The following is a 21,434-nucleotide window of genomic DNA, read 5'->3' on the forward strand; positions in this document are numbered from 1 at the left end:
AAAAAAATTATTAATATAAAATAACTGTAGAAAATCGTATTGTAGGGTGTGAAATAATTATATTTTATAACTTTTTTTTATAATGTTAGAATGTTTATTAAAATGTTATATATCAAAGCAAAAATAAACTGAATTTCAAAGTTACATTCGCCAACATTGCGACGTTTTGACGTCATCAATGTAGATGACAAAGATTCACTCTTTTATTGGATAGACTATGATATAACTCCTGAGATATATCAGATATATAATTTGTCGTTAATCATAGTAGTAATACTAAAATAATCAAGGGTTTAAAGGAACTAGATTTCTTGTTAACCTTTTGGACTAAAATTAATTGTAATTACTAAAAATAGGTATAAATGATAATAAAAATATAAACGAAATAAAAACGAAGTAATGTTTTATTTTCTACAAAATATATTTACAAACTGAATTACATAAGGTTTCTTAAATTTACAATTTTTGTATGCAATTCTAGGTGGCAGTTGTACCCTTACCAGCCTGAAGAGTGAACGAAAACAGTATTTGTATAGTGTTATATGGGAGTAGTATTTGATATTTACCTCCTTCGCCATGATAAGACCCATCGTCACCATCATCACCACCCCATCCACCATTCCATGCACCTAAAAGATGTATTAAGTTGCTATTGTCGAATATCAAGTATGTTATATCAACATTACCTTCTCCTCTGTATTGGCCATCATCACCTCCCCATCCACCGTTCCAGGCACCTACGGGATAAAAGAACCGTTTAATGATAAACAACGATAAAAAAAATGGGCTGATTATTTACCTTCTCCTCTGTATTGACCGTCATCACCTCCCCATCCACCATTCCATGCTCCTAATAGAACAAAAATTATTTTAACAGTGCTCTGAAGTACTTATGCATGATTAAATTTTTACAGATTTTTCAACAAAATTCATATCTTAAGGTCTGGTGGATATGCTCTGAATAACGTTCCTCAGTTAACCAGAAGATCGTAATAATGTACAATATTTATGATCCACAAATATAATGTTAAGTTTGAAGAGAAATCTTTAAAAATCAAGTCTTACACCCCACAATGTTGTCGCATTACCTTCTCCTCTGTATTGTCCATCATCACCTCCCCATCCACCATTCCATGCACCTAAATGTTTAATTACTATTTTAGAATCATCAAACAATTCATTTCAGATCAATAAATAAATGTTGAAAAGGCAAGGTAATGTTTTAGTATAAGGTAGTTAGTTATTGGCATTAATTACTTATAAAAATGTAACAAATATCGAGATTTTACAGTAAAATTACATAAAATATAACCATTACTCAGAGAGCAGTAGGAAACTATAATAATATAAATATAAATAAATTTTCTTTCGGTATATCACAAAGACTATCTTGAGAAATTATTAAATTTCCATCATCTGTAAACATTTTCGGCAAAAAATATTCTCATATTCTGTCATTTTCATCGATAATATAGTTAATGCTGGAAATTATTCCTGTTTAATTGCAAAAAGGAATATCATAGAAATACTTAAACAACCTCCAACCTGGATTTCTCTAATTCAGGAATTTCAGGAAATATATAGAACATTTACTATGACAAAAAGAATCATTGCTATACTGGAAGCAACAGTTGCAGTTCCTTCGAATATTTTTCATCCATTTAACATGTACCAAATAATATAATCTATTTTTAGTATTGTAGTGGAAATATATAATACAAATAATAAAGAAAAGTTAATTATTAGTGCTACATAATGTAAAAAATGTAGTTTTTAAAATACAATTAAAAAATTTAAATAAAAAATGTAATTTGTAATTTTGTTATATATTAATAGACGTAAATAAAAATAAGTTTCAAAATACAATACTATGATAAACTGTGTGTGTTGAAAGATTAAGATTAAGAATGATTAAAGATTAGTGATATCGTACTTGTAAAAACATGTTAACGCTGCAACAACTGTTAAACAAAATTAACGCTGCAAAAGGTAAGTTCAAGAAATATAAAGATTTTGTGTAAAATTGTTATCAGATATTCCAAGAAACACGTTATTGTAATGTTGGTGATTTTCCATTTTTTATAAATCAAACGATTTCATAATCAATTAATTTTATAATCAATGAATCAGAGATGCTGTTATAAAAATTGTATAAAGGATTTAAAACAGTTCAAAGTTATCCCAAAAAATAATGTAATACAAGAAAAAAATGTATATTTTTTTAAACATGTCTCATATTGAGGATTGGGGATTCATTGCTTTTTTTGATTGTTATTGTGTGTCGTAATAAAAAATTAATACAATATTACCTTCTCCTCTGTATTGACCATCATCTCCTCCCCATCCACCATTATAAGCGCCTAATAACAACATTATCATTAGTTGACATAACTATTAAAACCAAACTAATTTAACGTACCTTCTCCTCTGTATTGGCCATCATCGTATCCACCTGCCCAAGCTCCAGCGCCGGCTCCAGCCCAAGCACCAGCACCAGCAGCTCCTAAAGCACTGGGTCCGATGGGTCCATTAGGGGTAATAATTCCGGATGGTCCTAAGTTATATTTAAAAATCATACTCCATCAAGACATAAATCACGAGTACTACCTCTCAAGATGATTCCACCAGCAGCGGCCGCACCTGCACCTGGTCCAACGTCAGGTCTCCATTGCCCATCATCATGTCCACCCCATCTGAATTTTATAGGATATAGATATACGTATTATTTATTATTGAAAACATCAAAACAAGTGACTCACCCTGCTGCACCGCCAGCCCATGCGCCAGCAGCACCAGCTCCTCTTCCATCGGGTCCAATGGGACCGTGAGGAGTGATGACTCCGGAGGGACCTTTCAAGATGATGCCGGCGTGAACATTGGCGCAGACGGCCACAGCTAACACCACCTAGTGTTTCAGAAAAAAATATATTTCAATATATTTAATTGCTGTTCGTTAGTCTCGCAAGAACTAGAAAACGGCTGAACCAATTTCTTTAATTTTAGTTTCGAAATATTTGTAGAAGCCTAAGAAAGGATTATATGATTAGAATATGTGAAATAATTGCGAGGAAAAATAGCAAAAACGACAATTTTGTTTTCAAATTTAAAGTGTCACTGTCGCTGTCATCAATATGTATCCCAATGTGTAGCAACATCAGTCTAACAGTTACGTTTAAGAGTGACTGAAAAGGAAGTAATAGACTTACAATGCAACGGGTTCGTGCACATCAAACACAACAATAACGAGCAAAACATAAATAGATGATGGTACCAGAAAGTCAGTTCCAATTGGGGAAATGACAACCATTTATGGATATTAAAAACATTAAAATAGAGCGATGAATCTACTGGATCATGTTATATCGGTGGAAAAGTTAAACTGCCATAATTGGTCCCATCGCCAGATCTATGATGCTCATTAGTTTCTGAAATAGCAAATAATTGTAACCACTTGTTGGTCAACATTCAAAAATATAATAGTTGTTGTCAAGTGATGTATGGCGCAATGCATATCATACATAATTTTATGCCCGCTTTCACAATATAATTTAAATTTTCATCAGGCATCAAGTAAGACAATCTTAAACAGTTGCAGATGCAGGGATAAATTTGCAGATGATAGGAGATACAGAAAGACAGTTCATCAATTCCGACAAATTTATTTTATGAGCTGTTCAGATGCGGAAATGGATAGGGTTTGTGATTGCAATTCAATAGTGAAGCTAACTATTGTTCAAGAACTACAAACGTTTCTTCATTAGTATAATCATTATTCTTAAAAGTTATTTAAAATAGCATTGCAGTGGAAGCCATCTGACAACCATAATATCAACTACACTATTGTGTATTGCACATATTAATGATCTATCCAACATCCAAAATCTACATTATAATGTTAAAACTGTACTTACTAAAACATGCAAAAATAATGCCAAAAACGGTAAATAATGACACTGTCTGGCTTAGAATACAAGAAGGAATTAAGAAACTACACCAAGATGCAATAAACTGGAAAAAATAATTTTTCAAAGTAGCAGAAACATCTATACCACATCAAATAATATACAAAGTGCTTGTTCCAACTTAACACCCCTATACCATATTGAAATCGATTATTAGATCAATACAGATTCATTCAGAAACCAATTAATAATATACAATTATTATTAAACAAACATATATTAACAGCACAATCACAAACAACACATTATAGTATCACAAACCAAAGAATTAACCACAATTAATTGAAAACAATCTAGAAGGACCCAGATATATTTATAATGTCTCCACCCATATACCACTGGTATGGTATTCAAGAAATTAGTAATGTTAAGGAGCTGGATCTACACCAACATCTCTACAAAGAATAAGTTTTCAATGCAAAACATAATGTTGATGAACCTAACCCTTTAGATACTAAACATTTTGGCAAAATAAATATATCCCTTCAAAAAAATTACATATATCAATAATAATAATAATAATAATAAATAATATACCCAATAACATTTATGTTAATTTTAAATAGTCTTGGTTTTATCTAACTGAGGACATAAAGGTATATGGTATTTTTCTATTATTTATAAGAATTATCTCAAATTTAATATTCGTAAATCATTGTTATTGAACACTATTTTATTTCTTATGCGCTTAGCCTACTTCAAATCAACCTTCAAATAATAAGGCCTAACCTTCAAATCACACATGTCAAAATTTGATGACAATCGGTCTAAAAGTTACAGTAATTTTACTGAAATAACATTTGTTATTTTAAGATCGTGTCACAAATAGCTAAGAATAAAAGTCAAACTGAAAGAATTTCATTTGGACTGACTGTAGACTATAGAAGTATGTTAAAAGGAAAGAGATTTGACACAAATGAAAGTCGATGTTATTTAAAAGAATAGACAAATGGTTTTACAAAATTGGTAAAAGGTGTCTTGATGAATTTTACCTCAAACTTATTGTTTTATTATTAGTTGTTATTAATGTAATTATTTAAAGTGATAGTTTGATGAAAAAAATTATAATTCCTTCAAGATATAATCCACTTTGTGTTGAGAAAAAAATATATATGGCGATGATGACCACTGTTCGTGTGCTTCTGCGCAGAATAATGTTTCAAGAGCTTACCAAGAATTTCATGTCAGTTACTTTTGGCGCTAAACTCAAAGACTAACTATAATTTATTTTCTGATACACCCTAGTTTATATAGATCAGTTTGTGACCTTCGAAGACAACAAGGAAAATGCGTTAATCTTATACAAAATAGTTCCAATCCTGGGGTCATTATCATAACACAATGCAGTGGTGGAGGAGCGCTTTTTTACAAAGATTAAGGTGCGTACGACAGGTAAACGAAAGGAATGTACACCTGAAGCGTACATGTGACAATTTACCTCAACCGATTAAAGAATTTACCGAAGATAATTCCATTATACATCCGATATTAGCAATGTCTATTTTGTGCTTAAGTGTGCTCTATTCGAAAAAGTGAATTTAAAGTGTTAGAAAACCATCAAAACGTATGCTATATGGTTTAGTAATTTTGGTAAATTTTATTGTTTCTATTTTGAAAATATTTTTATATAAAATTATTTTTTTTAATATAAATTTAACATTAATTCTAATAAGTGCAAGGATATATTTTTAATATTGGTTAATTGAATAAAGCTTCAGAATTTGCATTGGTTACAAAACATTTGAAATAGAATATTGAAGAAACGACAAGGTACTTGATTTTTAGAATGGTTGGTATTAATATTACATCTTCGAACATTTTTAGTACTTTCTATATATCTTTATTCATAGAAAACGAAAGGTGTTTCAGTTTTATTATATTCCTATATCCATCAGTTTGTTGAATATTATTATTTTTTAACAGATTTTCATTAAAAATTATACATATTATTATTTTATTAAAATTAATTATTCGAAAAAATTCTATTTAGAAGACTGAAGCCACTAATATAAGATAACAACAAAATCCTTGCATAACAATTTGACTTTACAAAAAAACACTCGACTATACACCAAATTTCAAGCCACACTTTATGTTTATTATTATTCCAAATTATTCGAAAAATTGTGGTTAACAGACTGAAGCCACCAATAGAGGATAACAACATAATCTCAGAACATCAATTGGCTTCAGAAGAAAATCACTCAACTATAGACCAGATTCCAAATGACGCTTCATATTATTATTCCAAACTATTCGAAAAAAGTTAGTTAATAGACTGGAGTCACTAATAGAGGATAACTGCATAATTCCGGCACATAAATTTGGCTTCAGAAAAAAAATTTAACTATAGAGCAAATTAAAAAGCACACTTCAAATTATTATTTCAAATTATTCGAAAAATTCTAGTTAAAAGACTGAAGCCAGTAATAGTGAATAAAAACAAAATCCCAATACATCAATTGGGCTTCAGAAAAAAACACTCGACTATAGACCATATTCCAAATCACACTTTATATTATTATTACAAATTATTCGAAAAAATTCTACTTAAAAGTCTGAAGCCAACAATACAGGATAATAACATAATTCCAAAACATCAATTTGACTTCGGAAAAAAATACTTAACTATAATCAAATTTATAGAATTATGGATATATTGAAAAGCCATATGAAGAAAAAAGAATTGTTAACGTTTTTCTACATATGGCGCTGTCTTTTGCTAAGACAATTATTAGCAAATAACTGCTACAATAAAATTTATTTGATTGCCAAATTAATAACAAAACAAAACTATTTTATTCTAATAACAATTATTATCCTTATTAAAAGTTTTAATGAAAGAAATTGCGGACAAACCTAATCATTACTATATAGATCACGTGTAAATATGCCTCCTTCGTAGGTGATAAAACCAATAAATCCAACCCGCTGAAAAAAACCAACATACAATCTAATAGATCTGATGGCTCTTACAACCAATAGCTTCATATACTCGGTCCTTTCTAGCCATTCTTTTTGTTTTATCAAATCTGTTCTTTATTTTATTTATTTCTGCAAAATCAGAAATCAATTTCCTCCGATGCCTGCAACGTAAAACCGTAAAATATCTCGCCACTAGCCTTGCAATGGCTATAAATATCTTCCTAAAATCAAAAAAAAAAATTTTGCGAGACATTTTCTATCTAGAAACTAAAAAATACCGAATACATGTTGATTTCCTTAGATTGGCTCGATACGCCTTCCAGTACCGGGGATACTTACTTCTCTATACTTGCTCCGACCCAAAAAGAAAATATTGATCAGTTTCTCAACTTCTCGGTCTTATTATATTATATATATATAATTTCTTTACTCATTTAGATTGTAATGGCTTTACCATCTAAATGCAAATCTAATATATCCATCATTCAACGGTTCCAAAATAAGGTGTTGCGTGCCATTGTTGATGCTCCGTACTATATTTCAAATAAAGTGATACAACGCGATATTCCTCTAGAACCTATAACGAGTGTAATTCAACGTGTTTGTGTGAAGTACTTCGAAAGAGTGTCAGTGCATCCCAATGTACTCGCTAATCAGCTAAATATGCGACGTGATAGTGAAGTGCGTAGACTAAAACGTTTAACACCACCTGATCTGATTACTGGACATATGTAGACTTTAGAATAAGACTAATTAATTAAGATAATATTTTATACAGAAGATTGCTTAATGAAGTGATTTTCTACATGTATATATAATATAGACATAAGAAATACTTATTGCCAATAGGGCAGATTGTGGACTCACGAAGAGTAATAAAAGACCATCTAAATAAATGATCAATAACGAATAATTTAAATAATAAAGGTGACATTACTCTAAGGAATAAGTTACCGAGACAGGTTGCAAAATTGTTAAATTCAACATTAGGCACAAATATCTAATATCGATCAGGACAGTGAAGTAAGTAAAAGTGGGAATATGGCAGATAGTATGCTGGGCCAGGTCCTTTACCTTTTACTGGTGATGAGTTGGAACATACAATACAAACGTATAATAGCTACATTTGCTGATGATAATACCACAATGATTGTGGATAAAGACCACTGGAAAGCAGCAGCGAAATCGTAAACGTAAACAATTAGGCGAGAACGATGATGAATTAATTTGAATGGGATTAAGTTCACGTTAATTTTACATATAAGAACCAATAATTTCCAAATGACATATGCAAACACAGCAAAATATTTAGGAATGACTCTGGAATATTTAATCCTTTAATCTATACACATGGCATCCAGAAATGGGAACTGTGCCGAAAAAGGCAACCTGGATTCAACGGTTTCAGCGAGATTTTGAACAGACCACTAAAACCAGACCTTTAAAAAACTTGCCCAAAACCACGAACAAAGGCTTCTTCACTATGTTAATAATGAGGCAGTCTTTTAACTGGTGTCTGCAAGTATTTAACTGAGTATGGGCAATGTGGATGTAAGGTGGTGAGGACTGTGTATGCAAAAGCAACAGACAAACCTAGAGAATGTTGAAGATATTTGAATGTGAAAATCTTCAGTTTTTTTATTTATATTACTACATAACTATAATCATAAGAATTGTTTAAATTAAATTATTTTAGAATATATTATTATATATATTAAAAAATATATTTTTATATTAGAAATAACTGATAACAGATTTATCAAAAATTCTTAAAATATCACTTATTTTTCGGTATTATAGTTTTTGTCATATAATCCTTTATTTGTCTATAAAATTTAAATCACTACGCCTCTATAAAGTACTCCATATTCATTTTAATAACAATACTAGCATTGCAAAGGCCATACCCAGCACATTTTCAAAATGTTATTCATTTCAATCATTATTTCAACTTCTCAAATGCAGAACGCCAAATCTAACAGTTTTGTTTGTTCAAATAAACGGACAATTAAAAAAAAACTAGACTGAAACATTTAGCACTCTATTTACTAGTCAGAAGATCACATCGTATATAGTATAATATAATTTAATATATCATCGAATCAACAAAGCTAAAGCGCCTTATTTGAACATTATTCCATATTTTCAGAAAACCTATTGGTTTATTGGTTAACTTTTTTCCATTATAATCTATTCACTCCAACAGACGCCATGATTAAGGTTCCAATAATTTTTGTTGAATATTTAATGTTATCTTGAACATTATAGCACCTACCAGTTCAGCATTTCATAGCACGAAACAACTATTAATAATTTACAAAAACTATATTTTTTTACGATTACTTAACGTTAATTGTCACTAAGCAGGAATATGAATTAAATACCAAACAATTATGTGTTATGGTCATAAATGACATTGAACTACTACCTTAATTTGCAAGAAAAAATCCAAATAATTACTTGAATGGTAGCAAAAAGATTTATATAACTACAAAGGTGTGACAAATATTTGCTATTTTAAGGGCATAATATGCAAATATAAGGAAAAGTAAATTATTATCATAGCTTGTTGATATAAAAAGAATATCCCGGATAAAAAATACCTTCAAATAATAATTTAATATAATATTTGTACTTTAATATGTTTCACAAAAAGAAAAACAACGCGTACGCTACTGAAAATATATGTAACATATTGTTTTTACATTAATTATTTTGCATAAATTAATATTAATTTATTATTAAACTACTTTTTATATGCTTATTACTTTCTTATATAACTTTCATACAGAAATTTTAATAAACAAATTACTGTATTTTTAATTATTACTATAAAATTAGAAATTTGAATAGCAGATAAATACTGAAATTTTTTTTAAACATATTAAAACTAATTTTTATTTAATAAATCCAAATAAATATTATATTATTAATTAATAATAGTCACTTGTCAATATCCACCTATAAAAAATCTGACAAAAATGTAATATTCTAATTAATCTAAAAAAAAAATAAAGAGGCGTCATTAAATTGTCGGTCATATCTACTTCCTAATACAAAAAAATGCAAAGCTAAAAGGCAAAGCCATCGACAAAGTTGCGTCATTTTAATAGGCGTATCCCTTCGAAAATGAAGAATGTCAATAAAAACAAACCCGGAGTGGCACATTTTAGGTTAGTACAGCCGATTGAACCTTGAATGTGTTGGTCAGTTCGACAAACATCTTTTCATGAATCGCAATAAGTAGTTTTTTATCATATGAAAACATAACAATACTTATGACAGCAATAAGATACATATTTGTTTGTGTTATGTGTTTGTTGACGTGCACATATCATAATGAAATATCTAGAATCTCAATGTAAAAACAATTTTTCACATAAACTAGGGCGTTACCACCTCGCGCCTATATATTAAAATTTATGGTATTCGTTTAATAGTTCAAGCCCTCTTTCGTTCTTTATAATCCGTCCTTCTGCAATTTTGTTTCAATATTATAAGAACTAACTGAGAATAATCGAATTATCAGCATTCCTACAGATATTTATTATTCTACAAAACGAATTATTGGATACAAAACTCATACAACGAGAATCATCCAAAATTGTATCTATTTAAACAGTGTGTTTTTAATCTTCTTGATAAAAAATATTAATATCGCTATTAGTAATGAATACAAATATTTTTTTTTAATATTTTGCTATTATAAACAACAGGTTCTTACTTTTGGTCGATAATGAGATATAATTAATATAAATTTCTAAAAACCATGAATTTGACGAATGCGCTGGTACCTATAATTGGTACGTATAATAAATAATATCAGCAACGAAATCACATTATCCTTCGGTAATATTAGCAATTATTTAAAAAATTGCCATGAATATTTCTTTAGTATATTTTAGAATACTTATTACCCATCCATATGAACAATTAACGTAAATTAAAGTAAAGCACAATATATATTTAAGTGGTTTTACATGATTACACATAAAATTAAGTGATCAAATGGTGGAGGTGAAGATATCACAAATTAATGAAAGTGAAAATGAATATCGTATCACAATTTTATCCAAACCAAAAACACTATATTGTTTATTCAGGTTTTTTTATTATTTAATTAATATATTGTTACTAGTCGTTTCCGTTTAATCTACAGTTTGTTTTTATGATAATTTAGGTATAGGTATATAACTAGGAGGACCCATCGGCCATATCTCAGTCTCTGGTGAAATAATGTTTATACATGTCACGGCTGAATTTTTTAATATATGCACCTCACTACAGAACACTACACAAGATCAGATGGTTTGATTCTTTTGAGTCTGTGTCCTGTTCTGGTGGTATCTAATAGTTGTAATATTTCAATATTCGTGTAAAAATGGAGTCTTTCCTCATGCCCCCTTGCAATTCTCTTGATTTCTTGACTAACTGTGGGTATCTGAAGGTCTCGATGTAGATAATCAATTCTATAGTATTTGGGTGCACCCACAATACCTCTCAGGACTTTGTTCTGAAAAATTTGTTGTTGTTTGTTGAACCAGTTGTTGAAAATTATACGTATATTTGAAGAATATAATATTAATAGAATAAATTATTTTAAAATTCACATATTAACCTAATGTGTCCGTTGAGAGTCAAGTTTTCGGTACACTCTTCATCTCTTATAATATAAAAAATGTATAATGAAAAACCTCTAATAAACATTTTCCATTTTAAAATAATTTTGAAAAGAAAAGAGGGAAAGTAAAACAATCTAAGGATGTATCAATATATAAACACTAATATAACAAATCAAGTTATAGTTCTTGTAAATTATTCATATACTTGAAGAGTAGAACATATATTCTCGAATTCACAAATTAACCTGAAATATCACTTGAAACTCTAGTTTATATATTAGGATTTATATTAAGTTATTTAACCTTTTATAAAAATATTTAATTTTGAAAGGAAAAAGTGAATATAAAACAACATGTAAGGTAACAAATCTAATTTATATATATATATATATATATATATATATATATATATATATATATATATATATATATATATATATATATATATATATATATATATATATATATATATATATATACATTCATTAAACATTTATGGCTATATTCTTTATATTTCAAATTATCTTTCATTTACTATGATTAACATAAAAAGCTTCTTTCCTTATTGTAGGGTAGGTATTCGGAAACTAAGATAGCGGCTTATATATATATATATATATATATATATATATATATATATATATATATATATATATATATATATATATATATATATATATATATATATATATATATATATTATATAAGACATCCTATATTTTTTGCCGCTTTTTCGTATAGCACCCACTGAAATTTTAGCATCTAGTAGGACTGCAATCATAGTTTTATCGAATTTTAATAACTCTCATCCCTCTACTCTTTGTTACACTCTTATGAATGTGTGATCGATTAAACTCAAATTTAGAAATGGTAATATTTTTAACAAAACGGGAACCCCCAACTTCAAAAATCTTCATAGGATTCGAATTTCAATGTTTCTTGTTGAATTTTAATATTGTTGAATGATTGTATGATCAACGAGCCGTGATTTTGATGATATATATTTACATAACGGATATCAAGTTTTGCATATCTTTTACATTCACAGTTTTTTTCGCAATCTGCAATATTAAAATTAACATTCGGTGAGATGTCCTCATTGGTCTGTTCAGATTAAGCATTATAATAGATTTTTGGCAATATTCACCAATCGATGCTTTATAAATTACTGCCTACTACGTATAATTAAAATATGAACAGTACAAAAACAAATAAACTACGACGTGGAAAAACGTCATTCAGTAATTGAATTGTTGAACGAGCTGTGTGTTCTGTGGCCCAATCTGGCTGAAACCACATGTCCTCTAGGACAGCAAGGACTTGCTCTTCCATTTCAGGTACAAGAAAATTTTGAATGATTTCTTGGTACCGTTCAACAGTAACAGTAACTGCAACAACTTGGTTATTTTCAAAAAAATAGGGACCAATGATGTTTCCAGCATGAATACCACACCATTCAGCTGTTTTTAGTGGATGTAATGATCTTTCATGAATTAGTTGAGGATTCTGTGTTCTCCAAAACCAACTGTTCTGTTTATTGAAGTCGCCACTGAGAAGAAAATGGACTTGCAAATTGAATTACTGTACTAAACTCGTTGATCAGGATCTCTCGGTACCACTTTCTAGACTAATTTAATTTTGTAGGGGAACTTTTTAAAAATAATTTATGATTTAAACCAGTTTTCAGAATTCGCCTTGAACTCCGCGCGGAAATGTGTCACTGGGAACCACCTCCGAATTGATGTTTCTGGAGACTCTACAACACTATCGGGCACCAGAGGCACATTTACAGCGTTACGAGACGTCTGTTTTCTTCCAGAACGAGTCCTGCCTGCTTTCGTGCCGTACTGTTGAAAATTCCCATATAAACGATAAATTGTTGTTTTGTGAGGTACTAGGATATTTTTAACGCAATTTCCGCTGAGTGGTAATAATGGAACGATTATTTACTATAAATATTGTCACTATTTCTGCTTGTTGTTGCCGCGTATATTTATCCGTAATAAAATTTGGGCGTCTACACAAAACAATGGTTAAAGGGAAACTGAGCTAAACGTCACATAACCAAGATGGCGCGCAATCAAAATGGTAGCGGGGCTTTTGACCCACTTGTTATAAACAACAGAATCTTCGCAGTTCTTATCAGTGCCAGGGCCAAATTAGATTCTACTTCTCAATTGTTTGTAAATGGCAACTTCGCAAAAACAGGCGGAAACTATCGAAGTTTATGAAATACCGCTTGGGATTCTCCAAAATTAGCCAATACTTTTATAGAAGTATTTGGAATATAATCTATGTATTTCAAGTTGATGTTTTTCATTTCGTAATTACAAATAAAACTAATTAATGTACTCAATTCTTCTAGAGCAATATCTGAAGTGAGTGAATTTAAAAAGTTATTAAATTAAAATATGTTTAACCTAAACACTTTAGTTTCAAATTATAAAAATCAGTTATATTTTTTATTATTATTATAATTAATTATTACATTGTTACTAGTCGTTTTCGACTAACCTAAAATTTGTATTTATGATAACTTAAACCTGGGTATATAATCTGGCTCTATCTCAGTCACTGGTGAAATAATGTTTATACATGTCACTGCTGTATTTTTTATTATATTCACCTCACTACTCATCACTACACAAGATCAGATGGTTTGATTCTTTTGAGTCTGTGGCCCATTCTGGTGGTATCCAAAACCTGCATTACTTCAATATTCTCATGAGAATGGAATATTTCCTCATGAGCCCTTGCAATTCTCTTGATTTCTTGACTAACTGTGGGTACCTAAAGGTCTCGATGTAGGTAACCAGTCCTATAATATTTGGGTGTACCCACAATACCTCTCAGGACTTTGTTCTGAAAAAATGTGTATTTTGTTTATGTTACTCCTTGCAGAACATCCCCATAATTGAACTCCGTATGTCCATATAGGTCTCAGTATTTGCTTATATAATAGCATTTTATTATGTACTGATAATTGTGATTTTTTTCCAATTAGCCAGTACATTTTCCTACATTTCAATTGTAGTTCTTTTCTTTTCTTCTTTATATGTTCCTTCCAGCGAAGATTTGCATCAAGATTCATTCAGAGATATTTAGCGTTGTTGCTATATGGAATTATAGTATTACTTAATGTTATTGGTGCTTGTACGGCCTTGTAGGTTTGTACAGGATTGTAGGTGAACTGTATATGCAGAGATATACTTTCATTAATTTTTATTTTCCAAGCTTATGTCCTATTATTTATATTGTCACTTGCTTGTTGTAATTTTCGTGAGGCTTCTTCACTATTGTCTCCAACAGCTATAATCGCAGTATCATCAGCAAATGTAGCCATCGTAATATTCTCCATTTATGGTATATCACAAGTGTAGAGTAGATAAAGCATTGGCCCCAGTACACTTCCTTGTGGTACACCTGTTTTGGCTTCTTTTATTGTAAAGTAAACTTCTTCTTGTTTGACTCTAAACATTCTGGTTGTAATGTACGATTTTAATAGTTCGGTGTGTTGTTTTGGTAACATTTTCTGTAGTTTATGAATAAGGCCTTCATGCCAAACCTTATCGAAGGCATTATCGAGCATTGTTACATCTAGGAATATAGCTGAGCATACATTTTACTTTTGTAGGATTTTTCAATAATATCTGTTATTCTGTGAATCTGGTTAATTGTTGAATGCTTGTTAATAAACCCAAACTGGTGTGTTGGTATTAACAATTAATAATTTATATATTAACTATATACATAATCTTTACATTCAACACTGTATAAATGTATTTAAATTATACATAATTGTTCATCCAGAACCAAACATAATTGTTGCATATATTTAAAGATTTAATAACCCCCACCCCCATTCGTTCTAAACTTAAGAAAATAATAATTTCCTATTCGATTGAATAATTGTAACACAACTAGGCCATTCTAACTAATCCAGTTACGATTTATAACGATTTATATTCGACATAAATGCAAAAACCAGAAGGTCAGCAACGGGAAATTCTTATTTTCAGTCGGCTCAATCTGGGCCTTTCAATTCACCCATTCGTTTTATAGTTAAATAGGTAGTGCGGCGAAGAAAATGTATCGCGTGGTAAGCAGTTCGGTGTTTCCATCTTTTTAATATCTTAAATCTTATGGTAAGATGTTCCTGATTTGATAATACTTATTTTCAGATCGTACCTCTTTGTTTTGTTTTCGTGGCGGTGATCGCTAAACCAGCAGATCCTGGCTATGGAGTGGTATTATCAGCACCCCAATACAGTAAGTTAAAAAAAATGTCAAAACCAATCACATTTTTGTTTTAATATTTTGATATATGATTCACAACATACTTAATTATTGTTTTAATATACGCTTTTAAGGGAACAATAGTATTGGTAATAAATAACATTTCGTAATATTCATTTCTCTTAATAAATGTAATTATTATTAATTAATATTCAAAATAAAACTAGTATTTATGGAGAGAGCTTATGTAATTTTTTTAAATAAATTACCATATTTTTACACCCATATTTTTACACCTATATTTAACATGTTATTTTATACAAATTTCCTTATTTCCATATACAGTTTTGTTTGATTTTATTTAGTGTTACCTTGCAATAAATACTTTCGATCGAATTATTTATTAATTTATAAAATATGTATGTGTCACGCCTATTATTACTTGATACTATATCGAACCAGGAAGCTATAAAGTCAATGTTGTCGAGAATCCAACGGAATGGTTGGTTCCAGGTTCCTTGGATTTCTCTGTCTGGTCGACCTCCCAGTCGCAAACTTTCCACCCAAAAACTTTCTGTTCTGTATTTCTTGTTGTATTATTTTGGCTTCTTTCAGATCATCCTTAAATGCAGCCATCTAATTCATTGTTTCATTATTTATTTCATTATTTCATGTTCAAAATTATATTATTATTTTTGTATTGTTTCGGCACAGCGCCGACTTCAAACTGCTCAGTTGATCGTAGTTAAAATAATATTGTAAATGGACAAATTGGATTAGGCAGGTATTAAGCTAAATTGCGTTTATAGTAGAACTAGCGACCCGCCCCGGCTTCGCACGGGTGCAATGCTGATACTAAATTAAATACACTACAGAAAAAATATGAACGTTGTATATAAAAACATAGCGGCCCGCTCCGACTTTGCACGGGCATAAAATATATATGCCTATGTCACTCAATGAAAACATGATTAAAATCGATCCAGTATTTTTGGTTCATTCATTACTGCCCTTGGCCTGCACGCATTAAATTTGGACTAAAACAATTCCTCTTCCGCTATACTTACTATGAAGATTTCCTGCTATCTTTGGAATATCTAAATTCATACAATTTTTATTACATTACACATTTTTAAACGCAAATTTTAAATTTGTAATATCTCCGAAAATATTTGTTTAATTTACATGCTGTATTTAAGGTACTTAATTCGATAAGGATTAATGCCGTATTGCTTAAAATAGCTTCGTAAATAAGCCATTTTCTCACGTAAAAAGTAAACAATAAAAATGGTTAATGTGGGTTATCCCTAAAAGATAGACATATACCATCCCGGACTTTTTTGTAGACCTTTTTATGGTGTACAATACTGTAGTACATTAATTTGATCTAACTCGTAGGGTTAGGCAGCGTTTTTGCTAATTGCTAAATAAGCCTAAAAAAATAGGTTAATTTACGACATCACATTAGAAACTTCTAAAATTAGCAATGTTGCCTTAGTATATTATGCATGTATTATACATATAAACCTTCCTCTTGAATCACGCTATCTATTGAAAAAAACCGCATCAAAATCCGTTGCGTAGTTTTAAAGATTTAAGCGCACATAGGGATATAGGGACAGAAAAGGCGACTTTGTTTTATACTATGTAGTGATATAAAATACGTGTAACAGGTAGAGTAATTAAGGTTTTTGTTTATTTATATCTAGATATTACAACGATTATTATGTACATACTTTTTTTTTAATTTTGTGTTTATAATCTAAGTTTGATTACTTTTACTTGTTAGTCAGTTCCTTATTTATTTTTTGAAGCCGGTTCAATATTTTTTAAATATTTTATTAGTTGTATATCCTTTAAAAAGGCCTGAAAGCTGTGTCCATTTTTTGATGGCGAATCATATTGGCGATTCTTTCCAGTATGGTTTCTTGAATAGTTTAGCCCAAATATTTAAATATATTTAATGAAAAATAGCATAGTTTTAAATACCGCTATTTTTGTTACAGTGCTGTGAAATTTGCTTAAAGGTCTCACTCGTCTTGTTAAAACTCAGAAGTCTGGGATTTAACTACTTAATTTTTGAATTTTTATGTCACTTATTTAATGTTGTTTGCATAATACTATTTCCCTTGTCTCCATAAATGGTTTTGTTGGATTTTATTTGGTGGTACTTTACAATAACGACTTTCTGAATTGTTTATTAATTTCAAAAATATGTACGTTATATAGGTGCCACGCCTAATATTGCCCCATCCTACATCGAACCAGGAAGTTATCAAGTCAATGTTGTTGAGAATCCACCGGTTCCCGTGATGCCCATCGCTGCTCCAGCTCCAATACCGGCCCAAGCCCCAGCAGGTTATGGTTATCGTCCGCACTATACCCCCGAAGAAAGAGCTTTGAAAGATGCCTACAATAGATACCTGGACAAAAAAATCGCGCATAAAAAAGGAGTGATAGCAGGAATTATCGGGAAAGCAATCGAAAAAACTATCGACCTCAAGGCCTTGTTAACTAAAACAACGGTGGATTTCGTAACCAAAGTGGCGGTGGGAACCGCCGCCAATTTAGCCAAGTCGGGGGTACAAGCTACCGTTCATAAAGTGACCCAAAAATATTCCCCCGAATACGCATACAAGAAATATTAATTAGAAATACTTCAAAAATTCTGCTTGTAACATTCTGTTATTTATTATATCTGCTTCATGTCTTTAGTCATTGTATATAGCAGCTTTTTGTGTAAAAATAAAAATATATTATTTATAAAATGTTTTTCATTGAAACAAGTAAATTTACATATATATATACCGTTTAATAACAAGAAAAGCTGCGTAATTAAATTGGTTCAATTTACAATATCGGAAAGGCCTTGAATATTGTGTTGAAATTATTTTCGTAGTGCATTGTTAATCTACGATACTGGAATTAAAATGATAAAACTTTATGGTAACTTGATATCATTATATCATTTTGTTAGTGTTTCCACAGATTTTTGCTGATGCTATTTTTAGCCTGTCATATTTTAGGATGTTAGAATAACATGTTAAATGTGACACTTGACCGGACAGTATACATTAAATAAAAATAATTTATATCTGTTTGTTTATTGTAGGGCTTTTCGAATTATTGCATTAAACATGACTTAGGTTTCTAATTGTACCTATTTTTATTTATTTTTCAATTACTTTGATGTATATTTACGAGAAAATCGTGGAGGAACTTTAATTGGTGAGGCACAATTCTTTATAATGTCTGTTTAGTCTGACCTTGTCAATATTCTTATTTTAGTGTCAATATTTATATTTTCAAGTATTTTTGTAGTGCCTCATTGAACTAATAATGTATAGATACGAATTTTGTTTAATGCCACCTGTTATAATTAACATTCATATTTTCATTTTATCTTTACGAAAAATCTAAAAACCGAGAATTCCTAATATATTCAGAATGAAAAAAAGAAGTTGGTTCGAAATACTTTAAATATACATTATTATTACGGCCGATTGGGCCCTACTGGACCAAGCGAAATACAACAACATTTCAGTATTTTTTCTCTTCTTTTGGCCCATATTACTTTCATGATGGGCACTTTTTCGTTTCATCTGACCACTCGGTTCCAGGTTTCCTGGGGTTTTCTGTCTGATCCATCTCTCGGTTCCGCCTAAAAACCTTTCTGTCTTGTATTTCTTGTTGTATTATTTTGGCTCCTTTCAGATCTTCCTTAATTGCAACGATCCATTTCATTGTTTTAAACTTAGCCTTACTGCGAGCTGCACAGAATTCCACCATATGTCTGGTCAACCTGCCTGTTCCATACGATTAACAAATTAGATTTGTTTCGTTCGTAATTTAATTTTGTGTATATAACCCAATATTATATTATCATTTTTGTATTTTTTGGGCACCGACTTCAATGTAGTCAGTTCAGAAATACTTCAAAAATTGGGCTTGTAACATTCTGTTATTTATTATATCTGCTTCATGTATTTAGTCATTATATATAGCAGCTTTTTGTGTAAAAATAAAAATATATTATTAATAAAATGTTTTTAATTGAATCAAGTAAATTTTTATACAGTTTGGTTCAATTTACAATATCGGAAAGACCTTGAATATTGTGTCGAAATTATTTTCCTTTTGCATTGTTTATCTCTTATACTATGTGTTTCTAGTGTTTCCACAGATATTTACTGATGGTATTTTCAGCCTGTCATATTTTAGGATGTTAGATATCAAACAGAAAACAAAGGAATTTCTATTATGTATAAGTGTTACAAATTTGTTTAAATGTGACAATTGTCCAGACAGTATAAATTAAATAAAAATAATTTATATCTGTATGTTTATTGGAGGGTTTTTCGTATTGCTACATTAAACATGGCTTAGGTTTCTAATTGTACCTAAAATATATTTTGCAATTTATTTGAGGACAAAATGGTGGAGGAACTAGAACTGGTTGTTAACACTCCTTATAATGTCTGTTTAGTCTGACCTTGTGAATATTTGTCAAAGGGACATTTCAGTATTTTTTATCTTCTTTTGGACCATATTGCTTTCATTCTTCTAATGGGCTCTTTTTCATTCATCTGACCACTTGGTTCCAGGTTTCCGGGGTTTTTCTGTTTGGCTCATTTCCCGGTCGAAAACTTCCCGTCTAAAAAACTTTCTGTCCTGTATTTCTGTTGTGACTCCTTTCAGAACTTCCTTAATTGCAGCCATACATCTCAATGCTTCAACCTTGGCCTTACTGTGAGCTTCTTAGAATTTCACCTTTTGTCTGGTCAATCTGCCTTGTTCCATTCTTTTAATATACCCGTAAAACTTTAGCCTGTCTTTATTAAAATCTGAATATATACATTGTTAAACTTTTCGACTTCCTTATTTGCCTTTAGCCAATATGTTCCTTCTTTAGTGTGTTTTTTCTAAAATTTTTCTAATAATTTTAGTTTCTTTTGGATTTCTGGAATGTCCTTCTGTTGAAAATGAGAGCTTCAGCTCTGTAAAGACAATCCAGCTTGACTTGTATCGTAAAGTCTCAGTTTTGTATATTTGGAGATAATTTTTATATATAAATGTCTCTTGCAAGCCTCAGAGTTGTATCCATTTTCTGATTGCGAATTATATTGACGATTCTTTCCAGTCTAGTACAGTCAACTTAATTTTTGATTTTTTTATGACGAGAGATATATATTAATTAGAAATACTTCAAAAATTGTGCTTGTAACATTCTGTTATTTATTACATCTGCTTCATGTTTTTAGTCATTCTATATAGCAGCTTTTTGGGTAAAAATAAAAATATATTATTTATAAAATGATTTTCATTGAACAAGTAAATTTACATATTTACATACTACGATACTAGAATTAAAATAATAAAAATTTATGTTTTTACTTATATCTATGAGAGGCTAAAATCTCTAATATATTAAGATCTTAACTATCAAACAGAAAACAAATTCCTGTGTACAATTGTGTTCCTGTGTGTTACAAATTTATTTAGATGTAGCAATTTTCCTGAAAGTATAAATGAAATAAAAATAATGCATCTGTTTGTTCGATGGAGGGTTTTTTATTTTGTTACATTAAACATGATATTAATTTTTAGGTCCATAATGGTGCCTAAAAATTACTATTTTCAAATTTGATATATATTGGCGACAAAATCGTGTAGTGAATTTTGCTTTTGA

The 21,434-nt window shown here is 30.0% G+C and overlaps 2 protein-coding genes across 13 annotated transcripts; one reads left to right on the top strand and one right to left on the bottom strand.

Annotated features, from left to right (window-relative positions):
* Positions 1–386: 386 nt before the first annotated feature.
* On the bottom strand, positions 387–5,270 carry LOC143205228 (uncharacterized). 11 transcript variants are annotated; one of them, XM_076418379.1, is made up of 10 exons: positions 5,134–5,270; positions 2,760–2,905; positions 2,608–2,693; positions 2,420–2,554; positions 2,310–2,360; positions 1,089–1,139; positions 800–850; positions 687–737; positions 567–629; positions 387–504 (listed from the first exon to the last, which is right to left on the bottom strand). In XM_076418379.1, exons 1-10 carry the CDS (start codon positions 5,143–5,145, stop codon positions 497–499), a joined length of 654 nt encoding a protein of 217 aa, XP_076274494.1. In that variant the 5' UTR covers positions 5,146–5,270; the 3' UTR covers positions 387–496. The 11 variants fall into 11 exon arrangements, with proteins under 11 accessions (XP_076274494.1, XP_076274495.1, XP_076274496.1 ...); XM_076418380.1 differs by lacking the exon at positions 2,310–2,360; XM_076418381.1 differs by lacking the exon at positions 1,089–1,139.
* A 219-nt stretch (positions 5,271–5,489) lies between these two features.
* LOC143205229 (uncharacterized) lies at positions 5,490–18,513 on the top strand. 2 transcript variants are annotated; one of them, XM_076418391.1, is made up of 3 exons: positions 5,490–5,552; positions 15,691–15,778; positions 17,975–18,513. In XM_076418391.1, the coding sequence occupies exons 1-3, from the start codon at positions 5,529–5,531 to the stop codon at positions 18,391–18,393; spliced, it is 531 nt and encodes a 176-aa protein (XP_076274506.1). In that variant the 5' UTR covers positions 5,490–5,528; the 3' UTR covers positions 18,394–18,513. The 2 variants fall into 2 exon arrangements, with proteins under 2 accessions (XP_076274506.1, XP_076274507.1); XM_076418392.1 differs by lacking the exon at positions 5,490–5,552 and adding an exon at positions 15,437–15,608.
* Positions 18,514–21,434: the final 2,921 nt, after the last annotated feature.

The sequence above is a fragment of the Rhynchophorus ferrugineus genome, unplaced genomic scaffold (genome assembly GCF_030347505.1).
Source record: "Rhynchophorus ferrugineus isolate W39M unplaced genomic scaffold, kcgeb_rfMv2 rfM11, whole genome shotgun sequence".
Classification (NCBI taxonomy): domain Eukaryota; kingdom Metazoa; phylum Arthropoda; class Insecta; order Coleoptera; family Curculionidae; genus Rhynchophorus; species Rhynchophorus ferrugineus.